The sequence below is a fragment of the Paramisgurnus dabryanus genome, chromosome 10, assembly GCF_030506205.2.
Source record: "Paramisgurnus dabryanus chromosome 10, PD_genome_1.1, whole genome shotgun sequence".
Lineage (NCBI taxonomy): Eukaryota > Metazoa > Chordata > Actinopteri > Cypriniformes > Cobitidae > Paramisgurnus > Paramisgurnus dabryanus.
The window spans coordinates 15,519,884-15,538,940 of NC_133346.1; the positions used below are offsets into that span (position 1 = coordinate 15,519,884).

At 36.2% G+C, this 19,057-nt stretch overlaps 2 protein-coding genes across 4 annotated transcripts in view; one reads left to right on the forward strand and one right to left on the reverse strand.

The window, feature by feature from the left end:
- cadm2a (cell adhesion molecule 2a) overlaps nucleotides 1-19,057 on the forward strand; it is a 679,060-nt gene that overhangs the window by 485,234 nt on the left and 174,769 nt on the right. The window lies entirely within an intron of this gene.
- On the reverse strand, nucleotides 13,355-15,156 carry LOC135779439 (uncharacterized). Its single transcript, XM_065290151.2, has 5 exons — nucleotides 14,976-15,156; nucleotides 14,539-14,910; nucleotides 14,282-14,409; nucleotides 14,091-14,194; nucleotides 13,355-13,984 (listed from the first exon to the last, which is right to left on the reverse strand). The coding sequence occupies exons 1-5, from the start codon at nucleotides 15,154-15,156 to the stop codon at nucleotides 13,855-13,857; spliced, it is 915 nt and encodes a 304-aa protein (XP_065146223.2). The 3' UTR covers nucleotides 13,355-13,854.

Genomic DNA, 19,057 nt, shown 5'->3' on the forward strand with positions numbered 1-19,057 from the left:
GCATGAGAAAAGAGATGAAGTGGAGAGATATAACATAACCTAAAGCTAAGTAGCCAAAATGCTGGTGAAAGTTACATATTCTGTCTAACATTACAATATATCACAAAAATTAGAGTTTATCAGCATAAAGCCAACTTTAGACTCTCAACTACTAATGAATATTTGAAATTAGCATTATTTCCCTTGCATTCAAGCAACACAGTACAGATACAGAACTACCAAACACACGTCATTTGTACCAGAAGTTACTAAACACAAATAAATTAATTTTCTATGATGAATTTCTTAGTATGTATCATGTGAAATCTGATTAAACAGAAGTTTGGCTCTTAACTATATATTTTACTTAAATGACATGAAAAATTTATTTTAAGTTTAAGTTTATTTTAAAGTATTTTTAATCATTTGTACAATTAATTTTTGTTTAAGTCTAAGTACATGATAAATAATTTATCAAACAGAAGTTTTCCGTGGAAGATATAGCCATGCATATACAGTACACTGAAAAAACCCCAGATTTATTCAATTTACTCCATTTTTTAAGGTTAGTGGTCGCAATCAAATTATTTAAGCTACATTTAAATAAATTGAAAACAAAACAAAACAAAAACTTTTGTTTAAATGTAGCTTTAATAAATTGATTGCAACCACTTACCTTTAAAAAATTAAGTAAATTGAATGAATCATTTTTTCAGTGTAGTATATAACCATGCGTTAGTAGATGTTCCAAAAATATGTGACATAGATATTAATTGCATTTCTATCTTTTCCATATTTTATTTAAAAATAAAAACTGTCTTTCTCTCTTAACAGGTATTGTTTTGGAATAGTGAAAATTTGTATCTTGGTATAAGCATCTTTTGTACTATTGCCTCTCTATGACAAATAGTTTTATTGTTTCCTAATCTTTGGAGTTGCTTTGGTTAAAATAATCTGCTAAATGCCTATTTCATGTAAATGTAATGCAATGTATATCAGCAACCTTTATCCTGCTCACACAGACTGCCTAAAACTCATTTAAAATGTTTAACTCACAGATCCATTTATAAGCTATTTTACATGAATAATCATACCATCCTGAATTATCAGACAAAGCACAGTTCTCTCCTCTTCCACCATTGGGTTCTGTAGACGCCCAAAAGCTGAAACAACAGATCATCATTAGATCTTCAGTGTTGTTTTCTGTGTGATATGATACTGACTGTGAGAATCATTTATTGGATAATAATCACTTAAATTTTGTGATTTCTCACCCAGAGTTCAGTGTGCTGTTATCAACCCATTTCCATCTGTTCTCCTCATCACTGTCAGTCAAACCAATCCAGATGCTGTCTTTACCAGACTCTTTCTGAACAAAATCCTGCAAAGAAAAACAATATGGATATACAAACATGTGGAAATACTTGTACCAATACTCCCTGCACGCACACGCACACACACACGCACGCACACACGCACGCACGCACACACACACACACACACACACACACACACACACACACACACACACACACACACACACACACACACAGTATCTTTCACTCACTTGTTCCTCTTTGTTGTTAATGATGATCAGATCTGCTCCTCTCTCTCTACAGTATCTTCTGCTCTCAGTCCAGCTCTTCTTCTCAGATGAAATTAAGTAAAAGCTGAATTGTTTGTATATCCATCCATCTGTTAACACAACCAATTCAACAATTATCCTTTCATTCTCACCCACAGTAAAGTATGCTGCGTTTTAACTAACAAATCAGTTTTGTTTTGGTGTGGTTTTAGATTTAGTTTAAGATTACCAGTTTGATTCAAAATCTCCCGCAATCGTTCCATCTTCTTACTCAACTGTTCTCTTTGTTTTTTAGAGTTGTTAATGTTGGTTATTAATCTATCGTTTTCTTTCGTGAGGTTAATGTTCTTTATTAGAAGCAGGTTTATCTCCTCTGTAAGATTGTAAGTCTTGTTCACTAGCTGGTTTATTTGTTGATTGTTTGTATTGATGAGGACACACAGCATTATGACTGCAGTCAGTAGAAGAACACACAGCAGCACCAAACACACTGAAACTGATCTGCAACATGTCATCTTCACACGCTCACTTCCTGAAAATGATTAATGAAAAGTTAAATGCTTTATTATTTCCACACAAACCATTTTAAACGCATCTGTGTTTGTATTTATACCTGTATGTCAAGATCTTTATTTTCTTCTCTCTGCATTAGCGTCTTGGACAATCCTTAGAGTCCTATCAGGGTTTATATGAAGTTTATTTAACTAAGTCCGGGAGGAGCATGGTGATGTGATCCAACCAATCAGCTTGAAGAGGTGTCTATAGCCGTCCCTCACCTCTGTCCCGTGACAGTTTTTGCAGCATCCCTTCTCCACTCCATCACCTCACTCTCAGCTAGTTTTATCTATCACAGTTAACACTGTGGGGTCTTGGCTGGTTTTGCATCCTTGAGCAGGTTTGACCAGCACTGACATTTGCTTAAAAACATAATTATGATTAAATTCTCACAACACTGTGTTCAGCACAAACTGGGCTACAATACTATATGAGCATCATGTATGTACATGTTTGTACAACCCCAAATCAGAAAAAGTTGGGACACTGTAGGAATTGTGAGTAAAAAAGGAATGGAATAATATGTGACCAGTCACGGAAAGTAGTTTCTAAGCTTTCCAAAGATGTGTAACACATGGAAATCTGATAAGATATGGAGAAGTTGTGGCCATTTGAATGTAACACATAGCCAATTATATAAAGAATACAACGATCTCTGTGTAACTTATGAGTTTGACTTCATGCTGCGCTGCAAGACGTCAAAGTACCGCGAGAGCGAGTCGAAATTACTTTCGGTACTTTGACGTCATCCGGCTGCGGCGCCCCCATAAAGTCAGTGACGCGGCTGACGTACGATGAGGCTGACTGTTATTTGTTCCGCCCCAGCTTCTTTTATTTTTCTTTTGTTTTGTGCGCCCGAGCTTCATTTGCAGTCTGGGGAGACGCACGCTATAAGTTTGAAAAAATAAATACAACTAAGCAAACATGTCTGAGGAACAGGGCAGCCGCGTCACGTGACTTCACGCTCGAGCCGGAAGAGAAGACAATTCTGAATAAAGTCGTAATTCTTGTAATTTTGGACCAAACTGTATTTTCGATGCTTCGACACAATCTTACTGACCCACTGATGTCACATGGACTACTTTGATGATGTTTTTATTACCTTTCTGGACATTGAAACCGTACATAGATTTTCAATGAAGGGGATAGAAAGGTCTCAGACTAAATCTAAAGTTAAAACATCTTAAACTGTGTTCCGAATATGAACGGAGGTCTTCCGAGTTTAGAACGACATAAGGGTAAGTCATTAATGACATTATTTTCAGTTTTGGGCGAACTATCCTTATTCAGTAGTCACACTGTTCCCTTTGGGGGCGGAGGCGAAAACACAAACTTATCCAGTATGTAAATATATACACAGACAATGATGCCCCCCGTTGCACGTTAGAATCTCTGGAAAAACAAGCCGATTTCAACCGCAAAATGTACGCTTTTAAATATACATAAACTGCTATCTCAAACATGGAGAGGCTAAAACTTGGATAAACCTTTCAGCATTGATGGTGCCTTTCCAGATGTGTAAGCTGCCCATGTCACACGCACTCATGCAACCCCATACAATCCGAGATGCAGGTTTCTGAAATGAGCGCTTATAACAACTTGGGATGTCCTTGTCCTCTTTAGTCCGGATGAAATGACGTCCCAGTTTTCCAAAAAGAACTTCAAATTTTTATTCATCTGACCACAGAACAGTTTTCCACTTTGCCAAAGTCCATTTTAAATTATCCTTGGCCCAGAGAAAACGCCTGCGCTTCTGGGTCATGTTTAGATACGGTGGATTGTGTTCAGAGACAATGTTTTCTGGAAGTATTCCAGAGCCCATGTTATGATTTCCATTACAGTAGCATTCCTGTATGTGATGCAGTGGCGTCTAAGGGCCCGAAGATCACAGGCATCCAGTATGGTTTTCCAGCCTTGACCCTTACGCACAGAGATTGTTCCAGATTCTCTAAATCTTTGGATGATATTATGCACTGTAGATGATGATAACTTCAAACTCTTTGCAATTTTTCTGTGTGAAACTCAGAAAACTATTTTTCACCGCAGCATTGGGGGAATTGGTGATTCTCTGCCCATCTTGACTTCTGACAGACACTGCCACTCTGAGAGGCTTTTTTATACCCAATCATGTTGCCAATTGACCTAATAAGTTGCAAATTAGTCCTTAAGCTGTTCCTTATATGTACATTTACATTTTCTGGCCTCTTATCTGTCCCAACTTTTTTGGAATGTGTAGCTCTCATGAAATCCAAAATGAGCCAATATTTGCCATGACATTTCAAAATGTCACACTTTCAACATTTAATATGTTATCTATATTCTATTGTGAATAAAATATAAGTTTATGAGATTAGTAAATGATTTCATTCCTTTTTTACTCACAATTTCTACAGTGTCCCAACTTTTTCTGATTTGGGGTTGTATTTTTTAGAGAAAAATGTTTATGCATGGTTTTTGAAAAGCCACATTTTTAAGTCACTGATATAAGTCCATAAAACCCAACCCAGGTTTTCACAAGACTTTTTAAAACAGGATTTAGTAGTTTAGAGTTTTAAAGTTCCTAAGCCACTTTTTTCAGAGAAAGGCCATATGTGAGAAAGACCCTGAATATATGATTGACAGTTGAGTAAACAAAGACTTCTGCATAAAAAGCTGCGTAATGAACCTTTTAGGCAGAAATGTGAGAGGAAAAAATTATTTAAAAAAAAATCTAAATAACTGCAATATTTTTCATTTGTTTAAAGCAAAACATTCACTTACTACAGGCTACAGGTGAAGCAGCTCTTTACTCCTTCTAACATCTCATAATTGGTCCTCATTTATATGGGCGCAATTACATTGAACAACGTGACGCTGGATGTTAAAATGATAAGTGTGCCATGCTGAAACTGGCAAAAAACAAGTGCCAAGTGCATGATAGGGCCCATAGTTTTGTTTGCTTGCAGACAACGTTTTTAGTGTTATTTGTCCCTCTACTAAGATCACTAAACACAAAACATTGGAGGTCTCAAACAGATATGCAAACTAACCTAGTAAAATTGGATTTCATACATTGCATGAGAAGAGACAAACCATTTCTATAAAGAAACTTTTTAAAGTTTCGCTTTGTTCATATGTAGCACTGCGGTTGGCAGCATATGAAGAGCCAAACAAGCCATTGTTGATTTTGGCACTCTCTCACACACATTCTCTTTTCACATACATGTATTTATACTCTAATACACTTACATTCGCCTTTCACATGCACACTGTAAAAAAGGCAGCATGGTTTGGTGTTGCCCAGTTTCTGTCTTTTCATAGAAGTGTAGAGCAGAGGTCTTCAATAAAAGACGATAGAGTACAACATGATCCAAATATTATTGTTAGATCTCAGACAAAATGTAAGGGTTAGTGTACATACAGCCAGTGGTATTTGCAAAATAAACCAGAAATGGTTTAATGACTTCCAACATGAATAAATAACTAGACACTAAATATTGATTTGAAATATTTTATTAGCTTATTTATAACAAATCCACACAGGCATGAGAAAAGAGATGAAGTGGAGAGATATAACATAACCTAAAGCTAAGTAGCTAAAAGCTGATAAAAGTTACATATTCTGTCTAACATTACAATATATATATTTTTTAACTAAAATCACAAGTAAATTAAATGACATACTGTATTAGTGAATTACCTTAAGCACAAATACGGATATGAAACATTCAAGGAGTTTTTATTTGTACAGTATATAAATGAAACAGCATTATGGTTCTGTTTCAGTCGGCTGCATCTCTCGGCTCTTTTTATAAACAGCACTTCGAACAACAAAATTAAACCATCTGTGGTCAAAGTCTCACATACTGTATGAGATCATGTGACATCCAACAAATACATGAAACATTCAGAGCTGCATATAAAGTGATGAATGTGTTTATCAGCAATAAAGCAACATTTAGTCTCTCAGTTACAAATGAATATTTGAAATTAGCATTATTTTCCTTACATTTTAGTAACAAAACACAGCACAGATACAGAGTTACCAAAAACACGTCATTTGTGCCAGTAGATGCTAAACACAATTAAATTAATTTGCTATGACGAATTTATTAGTATGAATAGTGTGAAATAAAAGGTTATTTTAATAATCACAATATAGAAATTATTAAACAGAAGTTTTGCTATAAATATATATTTAACTTAAATGATTTATGAAATGTTATCTCTTTTAGCTTATTTTACCTTGTGTTAAAATGTTTTTCTCACAAATCCATCTTCGATAAATATTACATGACAAATCATTCCACCCTGATGAATAAGACTCAGCACAGTTCTCTCCTCTACCACCATTGGGTTCTCCAGACCTCCAGAATCTGAAACAACAGATCATCATTAGATCTTCAGTGTTGTATTCTGTGTGATATGATACTGACTGTGACAATCATTTATTAGATAATAATCAGTTAAATGTAGTGATTTCTCACCCAGAGTTCAGTGTGCTGTTATCAATCCATTTCCATCTGCCCTCCTCATTACTGTCAGTTAAACCAATCCAGTATTCGCCCTCACCCAAGTTACACTTAAAATCCTGAGAAGATGAAATAACACATTTGTATTATGGCAGATTATACCCCCAAATCTCTTTTTCTCTTACTTGTTCCTCTTTGTTGTTAATGATGATCAGATCCGCTCCTCTCTCCCTACAGTATCTTCTGCTCTCACTCCAGGGGCCCTATCTTGCACCCAGCGCAATTGACTTTGTCAGTGACGCATGTATCATTCGTATTTTGCACCAGCGCACAGCGGGTTTTTCCCTCCACAGACGCACGTCGGCAAACTAGGGAATGAACTTGCGCTCCCTGGACGGTTCAGCGCAAAAAAGGAGGCGTGTTCCAGCACAAACCATCCCTGATGCTATTTTGCAGTTTCAAAAAACAATTGCGCCACTGACCAGAAAAAACTAGTCTAACGTCAGTGCCGCGTTGATCATTATGCTATTTTAAGGGCGCATGCTTGACCATAATGTACAACGCGCACACACTTTGCTTATCTAATCTACACAAATGCAACAGTTATTTTTGCAAATCATAAATTGTTACAATAAAAAAATATTAACACATGAGATAAGGGAAATCATTGTGGTGAGCATTGTAGTGATAGTTTTATTTATTTTGTGTGGCTGCGTTAAAATGATCATGCAAATAACGATTAAAATATTTTCATAAGTTTGTTGTGTGGCTGTATTACATTTATTTTATGTAAATAATAATTAAAATGTTTTCATAAGAAACCTTAATGTATATGAACTTGATTTGTAAGTGTTCTTTGGGGTTGGACCTTGCTTGCGTTTCTTGGGTCCGATTTCAAAGCCCCCAAACCCTTTCAGCAGATCTGTGTGGAGGCAGATCCACCTCCCGTTCGTTACACGGCGTGCCCGATTTATGCTGGCAAGCTTGGGATTCCCCCATCTCCTGACATCATTGTAGCGCTTGGCGCAAAGATGGGGATGCCAGCTGATGAGACAAGTGTGGCTATTTCCTCTCACGCCTGTTTGACCGACGCTGATTTGGGCGGGTTTCTCCTATCCCCATACAAAACAACTTCTCTGTCTTTGACTGCTCTTACAAGAACGTTGGTCTCCTCGGCTGTGAACCGCTCCTGGCGTGCGCCTGGTAAATCCGTCATAATAATAGCAACCCGCCATGGAACTTGCGCCCTTGCGTTTAAAGGGAATGTTGGATAGCGTTCTGATTGGTTTATTTGACTTTACGCCCAAACCACACCTATGAATAATGAACCTACTTCAGACCAACCTCTTATTGATTTGCGCCTGGCGCAAGAGTTATTTCTCCCACCGGGAAAATAGCAACAGCACGCTAGATCCGCCCACAAAGACACTTGCGCATTGCGCTTCGCACTTGCGTTCCAAATCCTTAAAATAGGGCCCCAGGACTTTTGAAAATGAAATGAAGTAAAAACTGGACTGATAGTAAATCCATTTATCTGTAAACACAAGCAATTCAGCTTCTACCATATTTATTCTGATCACACTGAACAATACAACTTATAGGCTAGTATTTTAAAAAAATGTATTTACTTTTTGTATATTGGTGTTTTAGTTGTGGTTCAACATTCCCATGAAGATATGTCCACGGTCCATTTATCTCCTGATTCAACTGTTCACTTAGTTTAGGGATATTATTGTATTTGGCTATTAATTCATCTCTCTCTTTTGTTATGTTGGTATATTTGGTTAGTAGCTGGTCTCTCTCTTCTGTGATGTTGGTATATTTGGTTAGTAGCTGGTCTCTCTCTTCTGTTATGTTGGTATATTTGGTTAGTAGCTGGTCTCTCTCTTCTGTGATGTTGGTATATTTGGTTAGTAGCTGGTCTCTCTCTTCTGTTATGTTGGTATATTTGGTTAGTAGTTGGTCTCTCTCTTCTGTGATGTTGGTATATTTGGTTAGTAGCTGGTCTCTCTCTTCTGTTATGTTGGTATATTTGGTTAGTAGCTGGTCTCTCTCTTCTGTAAGGTTTTTGGTCTTGATGTTAAACTGGTGATTGTTTGTATTGATGAGGACACACAGCACTATGACTGCAGTCAGTAGAAGAACACACAGCAGCACCAAACACACTGAAACTGATCTGTAATTTCTCATCCTCACACACTCATTGTCTAAAGATAACAAATATGAAGTTTTGCTTAGAAAATTATTAATTTTAATTACTCTATATAGCAAAAAAAATTAATGTACCTATAGTGGTCTCCACAAAAAAAGTATTGCGAGGTTACAATACGTTTAAAACTCAGCAGCTAGGGTTCTCACGTCCACCAAGCGCTCAGACCGCATAACTCCTTTACTACGTGATCTTCATTGGTTACCAGTCGCTTCACATATACAGTTTAAGATACTACTACTTACTTTTAAGGCACTGAATGGTCTAGCACCATCTTATCTTGTTGAAATACTCCACAACTACTCTCCTGCAAGATCCCTCAGATCAGCTGAACAGGGTCTTCTGTCTGTCCCCCGTTATCGGTTGTCCACTGCATGTGGCCGGTCTTTCAGCATAGCTGCCCCCAAACTGTGGAACTCATTACCATTATTGGTAATGTTGTATTGGTAATGAGGTATGTTTTCAGTTGAGTCTGGAAAGATGAAAGAGATGACTAGTCATCTCTTTCATCTTTCCAGACTCAACTGAAAACATACCTCTTTAGCCTACATTTCGGACAAACTCTATAATATTGTGAACTTTATGTGTTTTGTGTTGTATGAAATGTATGTCTATTTTAGAAGTTGTTAATTTTGATGTACTGTTATGTAAAGCGACCTTGAGCTTTGGAAAGGCGCTATATAAATAAAACTTCTTTAAACTACTGATGTAAAAATGGAGTCCAATGTGTGAAGACTAAAATCATGTGACCAATAAGTGTAAAAATTTAAAATTGAGTTTCTTCTGTGTACCATTGACCGCTAAACATCCTTTACATAGTCTCTGAGCCAAAGATTTTAAATACATTTCATGAATTGCATGTAGAGACAAAACAGCACTTTTGCAGTTTCAAAGAGTTTTGTTCAGTATCTCTACGACAACTTTGTCTGTGTTGACTGGGTCTTTTGAAAATAAATATCACAATGCTTTACTATTTGAGTTACAAGAACACAGTCAGTCCAGTGTATTTAGTGAGATTTGATCGTTTAACCTCCTGAAACAACAAATGAAGTTCACTGGTATTTGATCATACATTTTAATGAAATGTTACTGAAATACTTTTTAGCACAAACATCTTTTCTTACACACATAAGATGATGCTTGTATGTTTCACACCTCATTTTTTGTTTTGCTCTTTGCACATAGAAATAGTGTGAAGAGCAGGAAGGAAATAATGACAGGAAAGAGAAAAACTTAAATCAACTTTATCCCTGTGATTACTTTATTATGTACAGTATGGTCATGCTATGCAACCTTAAAACTCTTTGAAGAATTAAACTTTTTTAGGTAACAGAACACAGCATAGATAAAAATTCGTTGTTCTCCTTTATACACTCATAAATAAAGTTGTTGCCTGCACAACAATGATCACAACATACTGGATGCACAGCAACTAAAAAAAACAATCAAATAAATTAAGCACATTTCCTGAAAATATATTTTTATTAGATTTAAAAGCAAAAGGTTATTTGCATAATCACAGAAGTTTACTGTGAAAGATATAGGCATGCATATCGTATATGTTTGATCTAAATCTGCAACTTTTATGCTGCTCACATACAGTAGACTGCCTAAAATTAATTTAAAATGTTTAACTCACAGATCCATTTATAAGCTCTTTTACATGAATAATCATACCATCCTGAATTATCAGACAAAGCACAGTTCTCTCCTGATCCACTATTGGGTTCTCCAGACCTCCAAAATCTGAAACAACAGATCATAATTAGATCTTCTAATAGTGAAAGTGAAGGTGACAAGTTTGTCACGTATGCAACACATATTTAAAATGTGACATCAGCATTTAACCCATCCTAGTGAGTAGAACACACACACAGCAGTAGGCAGCTATCCCAACACACAGGGAACAGTTAGGAAAAGGTGCCTTGCTTAAGGGCACCACAATTGCAACCCATTCGCCATGAGCCTCGAACCGACAACTCTCGGGTTACAAGCCCAATAGGCTTATAAGTCCCTTTTGTTGTTTTCTCTGTGATATGATACTGGTTGTGAAAATCATTTATTGGATAATAATCTGTTAAATTTTGTGATTTCTCACCTAGAGTTCAGTGTGCTGCCATCAACCCATTTCCATCTGCCCTCTATAATATTGTCAGACAAACCAATCCACATGTTGACTTTACAAGACATTTTCTTAACAAAATCCTAAGAAGAAAAACAATTAAACAACAACTGGATATACAGTACTTGTACTAATACCCCTGAACACACACACACACACACACACACACACACACACACACACACACACACATACACACACACACACGTTGGTGTATGTGGTTTACGGGGACATCTCCATACACGCAATGCATTTTATACTGTCCAAACTGTTATATTCTATTCCCCTAACCTACCCCAATCCCTAACCCCAATGACCCAAAACCTGTTGCCAGTCTTTAATCTATGAAAAACTACCATTTAGTATGCTTTTTTAGCATTTCAGTTTATGGGGACAGTCTCTGTGTCCCCATAAACCACGTTTATAACATAATAAACATTTCATTATACACTATTCATGTCCTTGTAAACCACATAAACCAACCAACACACACAGTATCTTTACTCACTTGTTCCTCTTTGTTGTTAATGATGATCAGATCTGCTCCTCTCTCTCTACAGTATCTTCTGCTCTCAGTCCAGCTCTTCTTCTCAGATGAAATTAAATAAATACTGAATCGATATTGAATCCATTCATCTGTAAACACAACCAATTCAACTCTTATCCGGTCATTCACCACACTAAAGTATGCTGGGTTTTAACTAACAAATCTGTATTGTTTTGGTGTGGTTTTAAGTTTAGTTTAAGATTACCAGTTTGATTAAGAATCTTCCAGAATCGCTCTATCTTCTCACTCAACTGGTCTCTTTGTTTTTTAGAGTTGTTAATGTTGGTTAATAATCCATCATTTTCTTTCGTGAGGTTGATGTTCTTTATTAGTAGCAGGTTTATCTCCTCTGTAAAATTGTGAGTCTTGTTCACTAGTTGATCTCTGTGTTGATTGTTTGTATTGATGAGGACACACAGCACTATGACTGCAGTCAGTAGAAGAACACATAGCAGCACCAAACACACTGTAACTGATCTGTAACTTCTCTTCATCACACGCTCACTTCCTGAAGATGACAGATTTAAAGTTAAATACTTCATCATTTCCAAACAAACTATTTTAAATGTGTTTGTATTTGTACCTGTATGTTGAGATCTTTGCTTACTTCTCTCTGCATTGGCGTCTTGGACAATCCTTGGAGTCCTATCAGGATTAATATTTTCATACATAAATTCAGTCATTTTGGTCAATTGTACTGTATAGTCAGTTGTGTAAGTGATGGGATCCTGTATGCTTCTGTTTAGGTGGACTGCGTGACTCTGTCTGTACTTTTTGAAGCTCAACTTGTAGTAGATGTTGGTGCAGTCAAAGGATGTCACAGTGCAAGATCACATGATATCCAGTCTACTCATTTCTAAATTTAACTTACGTGTGGTTTTATGTACATCAGTTTAGAGCAAATGTCTACAACTGGTGGACATGTTTTTGTTTCTTTCATTTTAATAGACGATCAACGTGTCACAAGATACAGTATAAGGCTGACTCTTCACACTTTACTTCGACTTAACGCCTGCGGCCTCAGCAACCAGTAAACTATGTCATGCACTTAGCGGTCTTAAGATGTAGGGACATTTACATGTTTAAAGAGATTCCACAAGCAGCCAAAATATAGTCACATAAATTATTATAAATAAGCACAATTATAATCAATGAGATTGTACATTATCAACAACCCCCCCAGACTTAGACATGTGTTGAGATGCTTTTGTGTCTGCTTTGGCAGGGATCTTAACTTTTCCATCTTCTTTGTTCGCAATGTCCCATCAGTATTTTAAAATGATGGAATCTTTTTTATACATCTTTTTATGTAGATTCAATTCAGTTTTTAATCAGATGCCATTGAGGTGAAAGTATGTCAAAGTACAAGAGCGCACAACATTCAGTTTTCTCAAACCAATCTAATTTGCATAACTAGCATGTGGTTTGGTGTTGCACAGGTTCAAACTTTCTCTCTTTTCATAGAAGTGTAGAGGAGAGGTCTCCAATAAAAGACTATGGAGTACTACATGATCCAACGATTCTTGTTAGATCTAGGACAAAACAATGGGTAAAATGTGTTAGGTGAGGGTTAGTGTACATCCAGTCATGGTATTTGCTAAATAAACCAGAATTGTTTAATGACTTGCTCCATGAATAAATAACTGGACACTAAATATTCATTCGAAATATTTTATTAGCTCATTTATAACAAATCCATCTGGGCATGAGAAAAGAGATGAAGTGGAGAGATATAACATAACCTAAAGCTAAGTAGCCAAAATGCTGGAAAAAAGTAACATATTCTGTCTAACATTTCAATATATCATAAAAATGTAAATAAAATCACAGGTAAATTAAACGACATATTAGTGAATTACCTTAAGCACAAATGCTACGAATATATCACATTCAAGGAGTTTTTTTTTTGTACAGTATATAAATGAAACAGAATTAGGTTCTCTTTCAGTCGGCTGCATCTCTCGGCTCTTTTTATAAACAGCAGTTTAACAACAAAACGAAACCATCTGTGGTCAAAGTCTAAAATACTGTATGAGATCACGTGACATCCAACAAATACATGAAACATTCAGAGCTGCATATGAAGTGATGAACGTGTTTATCAGCAATAAAGCAACATTTACTCTCTCAGTTACAAATGAATATTTAAAATTAGCATTATTTTCCTTACACTTTAGTAACAAAACACAGCACAGATACAGATTTACCAAACACATGTCATTTGTGCCAGTAGATGCTAAACACAATTAAATTAATTTGCTATGATAAATGTATTAGTATGAAACATGTGAAATAAAAGGTTATTTTAATAATCACAATATAGAAATTATTAAACAGAAGATATGCAATAAATAATATTTAACTTAAATGATTTATGAAATGTTATTTCTTTTAGCTTATTTTACCTTATTTTAAAATGTTTTTCTCACAAATCCATTTTAGAAGCTTATCACATCGCAAATCATTCCACGCTGATGGATAAGATTCACCACAGTTCTCTCTTATACCACCATTGGGTTCTCCAGACCTCCAGAATCTGAAACAACAGATCATCATTAGATCTTCAGTGTTGTTTTCTGTGTGATATGATGCTGACTGTGACAATTATTTATTGGATAATAATCAGTTTAGTGATTTCTCACCTAGTGGTCAGTGTGCTGTTATCAACCCATTTCCATCTGCCCTCCTCATCAATGTCAGACAAACCAATCCAGATGTTTTGTATGCCAGCATTCTTAATAAAATCCTGAGAAGATGAAATAACACATTTACAGTATATTATAACAGACAACAGTTTATTACTTACAGCAGATAAAAAACTTGTTTCACTCACTTGTTCCTCTTTGTTGTTAATGATGATCAGATCTGCTCCTCTCTCTATACAGTCTTGTCTGCTCTCAGTCCAGTTCTTCCCCTCAGTTGAAATAAAATAACAGCTATACTGATAGTAAATCCATCCATCTGTAAACACAAACAGTTCAGCTAAATATTTTAATTTCTGATCACACAGAACTACATAACCTGTTGTTGTATTTATAAAAAGTGTGCACTTCATTCTTTAAATGTTGAATATTTTGTGTATAAGATTACCGCAAATATGTGTCAACAGTTTATTTTTCTTCTCATTCAACAGTTTAAGTTGATAACTACAATCATTATTCTTGGCTATTAATTCATTTCTCTCTTCTGTGATGTTGGTATATTTGGTTAGGAGCTGGTCGCTCTCTTTGTTGATGTTGGTATATTTGGTTAGTAGCTGGTCTCTCTCTTCTGTGATGTTGGTATATTTGGTTAGTAGCTGGTCTCTCTCTTCTGTGATGTTTTTGTTCTTGATGTTAAACTGGTGATTGTTTGTATTGATGAGGACACACAGCCCCATGACTGCAGTCAGTAGAAGAACACACAGCAGCACCAAACACACTGTAACTGATCTGTAACTTCTCATCCTCAAACGCTCACTTCCTAAAGAGATGACAGATATGAGGTTAACCTTTTCATATCATTCATGTAGAAATGAAAGCCATTACCTGTAGACTGAAGTGGTTGTTGTCTGTTTGTATTTGAGTCTGTCTGTGTCCTGAAGTCGTCTCCACTTTCACAGTTCTCCGTCATCATCTTCATTGTCTCTCTGTCCGCTCCCTGAACATCAGTCTTGGGCACATGGTAATAAATGACCTTCGATATTTCAGGTCTGTTAAAGTCAAACATCATGAGCATGTGGTAATAATGAATGTTATTGCTGTGTAGTTCTTTGATCTCTGGTCTTCTGTTTTAACTCCAGATATAATAAGGCGACAGAACGGAACTGATCTGAGATCAATGTGTGAAAACAAAACTCTATTGACCAATAAGAGCAAACATATTTTTTCTAAAGTCTCTGAGTAAAATATCCAACAAAAAAGTGATGAATGTGTTTATCAGCAATAAAGCAAGATTAAGTCCCTCAGTTATACTGTATTTGAATATTTGAAATTAGCATTATTTTCTTTACATTTGAGTAACAAATCACAGCACGGATACAGAGCTACAGTATCAAACACATCATTTGTGCCAGTAGTTGCTAAACACAAATAAATTAATTTAGCTAAAACTTGGTTAAAAGTAAAAATACAACCAATTCTATGAATTTTATTGAGACAAAATAGGAATTTTTGTTTCTTCATTTGCTATCTTATTCTCCACATCATTTCAGTTTCAAAGAGTTTTATTTAATATCTCCACCAACTAGAAATGGTTCATGATGAACAGAAAATCTGTAGTTAGACTTAACTTTGTCTGTGTTGACTGAGTCTTTTAAAAAGTCAGATCACAATGCGTTAACATCTGAGCTACAAGAACACAGTCAGTCCAGTGTATTTAGTGACATTTGATCCTCTAACCTCCAATACCCGAAACAACAAATGAAGTTCACAGTTATTTGATCACACATTTAAATGGAATATAACTGAAATAGTTTTTAGCACACGCATCTTTTCTTACACACATAAGATGCCGACAGCTTGATTGTTTCACTCCTCACTTTATGTTTTGCTCTCTGCACAAAGAAATACTGTGAAGAGGAGGAAGGAAATAATTAGTTAGTAGTCACCATAGCTTTTACATGTCAAAATGTACTATGGTTATGATATGCAACCATAAGAACAGCATTGTACTTTTTTTTCAGTTGGTTGCATTGTTGTGCTATTTTTTCTTTTGTTTTCTGTTTTAAACCATTTGAGCTAAATGTGTGACATCTGAGATCATGTGACATTTAACAAGCACAGTGACTGTGGTGTTTCTGGCCTCTGAGCTGACAGACTCTCACATTAACCTCATGATTAACTTAAAGAGCCAGTAAGATGCCAATTTTAAGCATTCTATCACTGTTTATAAGAAAAAAACACTGTAATTTTCTCAAAATATAATTTACAATTACCCCATCTCTCAGAGATCCCCAAACGATTCGTGTGAAGCCGTTCAACGACTCAGTCTGCCTCAACCCCACCTTTCAGTAGCCTACTCTGCTCTGATTGGTCAACTGACAGAGTCTCCGCACATTATCGACATCAATACATATCATTCATCATTAATCCAAGCAATAAAAACGACGATAGAAACTAACATTTTACACTCATTTAAGCATTTATGTAAGTTAACCGGGTCATAGCAAAACCGTACGTGAGCATGTGTTAGCAGCTTGCTTACATGACTCTCTGACAGTAAATTAAGAGTTTAAAAAACAACATCAATGCACATCATTCATCATAAGTCCAGGTTATAATATAAGACTTACAGGGTTTTCTGTTAATGCAATATATAGATTTTATACTGTATAATTATAACATTCATGTCATTGTATTTCTGTGTTATGTGTGTGAGTGACATGTGTGTGTCAGGAGAACCCTGCTGCAGACATAAAGTGATCTGTGGTGTTACTGCACCCTGATCTCAGACTCTCACATTAACCTGATATAAGAGACAGCTGGTGTTAGAAAGTTGGGGGGGCAATAAGATCCCCCTGCTCCCCTCAATTTGGGCAATGCTGGAGTCAGTAAGAACACACAGCAGCATAAAACACATTGGCCCTCATTTATCAAACGTACGTACACCAAATTTCCAGCGTACACCTTGCGTACAACCAAAACCACGGTGACTTTGAGATTTATCAATATGGACATTGGCGTACAGCACGCTCAAATCCTACGCCAGCTCAGGAGGTGGTGTACGCACATTTTGAGTTAGTGCAGAAATGCGCAAACAATTCCTAACACCACAAAACGCACTGACAAACTAAAATATATGATATATTATGACCCACTGTAAAAAAACAAAAAAATAGTAATTATAAACTTCAGTGTTTATTTTTATGCAACATGTACTTCAATGTTTAATTTGTGAGACTTTACCAAAGCATTTGATTTGTAGGCATATGTATTCCTTAAGTTGAGAGCCTGGGTGCTTTACCTGACGTTTCAGGGCAAAGCATGTGAGCGGAGCGTAGCGTAGCCTTGAGGGGTGCGGTAATATTACCATCAAAGCGCCTTTCTAAAAATTCCGCTCGCTCAGCACCGCTTGTTGAACCCAGAACGCCCTTTGATAATTTGCTAGTTCGAGAATCTGTAAAAACGTCTAGCAATAAGTTATGGAATTCAAGCCTTATACATAATGTAAAGTAAAGGGCTCTATCTTACACCCGGCGCAATGCAGCGCAATGCGCGACGCAAGTGTCTTTCGCTAGTTTCCACCCTAATTTTCACGTTTAGCGCCGCGTTGTTTAAATAGCAAATGCATTTGCGCCCCCTTTTGCGCCCATGGGCGTTCTGGTCTGAAAATGAGGTGTGTTCAGGCGCATTGTTGGCGCGTTGCTATTTTGAGGCAACTAAAATAGACTACGCCATTGACCAACAAAAACCTGGTCTAAAGTCTAAAGTCAATGGCGCAATGTGTTTTATGTTATTTAAAGAGCGCATTAGTAAAATGCGCCTATACACGGAAGGACAACGCGGGTTTGCTTATCACAAGGTACATGAATGCGCAGCAGCACAAAAATGCTTTTAAATATGAAAGATTAAAGGATTGAATGTAAAAGATTATTATTGAGTCTCTTGGACATAAATGAGGACTAATTATGAGACGTTAGAAGGCGCAAAGAGCTGCTTCACCTGGTAAGTAAATAAATGCTTTGCTTTGAACAAATGCGTCTGTTTTTAAATGTTTTTTTTAATGCTACCTCACGGATTTATTGTCTATGATGACTCTGTACCTGTGGATATGGTGAGATGAGAAACATTTTTAAGTAATGCTTAAAAAAACTCTTTGCTAAAAAAAACGCTGTCCAAAGTGCTGAAACGTGAGGAGAGCCGTTTGTAAATTCTTTATCTCCTGTTTGTTACAAATAAAGTATTTTTAGAGTACAAACCTTATCTTATATACTTGTAAATTATTTTTTGATGATATTGGATAGCCATACATTTAAAGCAATTAGAAGCCTGCTTTTTACTTCCATGACTAAAAGAAAACAGGTTTAAAAGGTTTTAATAAAAAAATAAAAATTTCAATACAAGTGAAAAACAACACAATTATTTAACATTAATCTTAAACTGGGAATCTTCTTCCTCCGCTTAGTTTTTCAGTTTACAAAGTCCGTCATCTAAATAGGGATTAGACATAACGCCAGCGCAACTGGCTTTTAAAGGGGATGAGAGCTGTGACTCTCATTGGTTTATTGCACGTTATGCCCAAAATACTCCCATTACAATAGGACCTACCCTTTTCGACCATGCGCTCGGCGCAAAAACCATTTTTCCCGTCGTTAAATTAGCAAAAGTGGATTCGGACACGCCCATTTAGACGTTGCGCTGTGCGCTTTAGACAATGCGCTTAGATCGTTAAAATAGGGCCCAAAAATCTAAGTTAAGATTGGACAGGAAGAAAACATTGAAAGGAAGTGCGGAGAGACTGTAAAAGTTAGCAAATATTCATCCTGGAATCTGAAGCGGCACATTGCAAGAATGCTCAAGGATGTGCTACGAAAACATGGTAATAATGCATCAAAAGGTAAGCTAGTTACATACTATTCAATGATAAATAAATAGCTACACATGAATAGGTAAGGTAAAATGCTTGTGTT

Excerpts from the sequence above, each read along its gene's own strand:
- LOC135779439 (XM_065290151.2), bottom strand. The coding sequence starts at position 15,156 with ATGTTTGACTTTAACAGACCTGAAATATCGAAGGTCATTTATTACCAT. Across the intron at positions 14,410-14,538 it reads ACTGTTGACACATATTTGCG|ATGGATGGATTTACTATCAG; the intron begins GTAATCTTATAC and ends TTGTGTTTACAG. Across the intron at positions 13,985-14,090 it reads AACAGCACACTGACCACTAG|ATTCTGGAGGTCTGGAGAAC; the intron begins GTGAGAAATCAC and ends CTGTTGTTTCAG.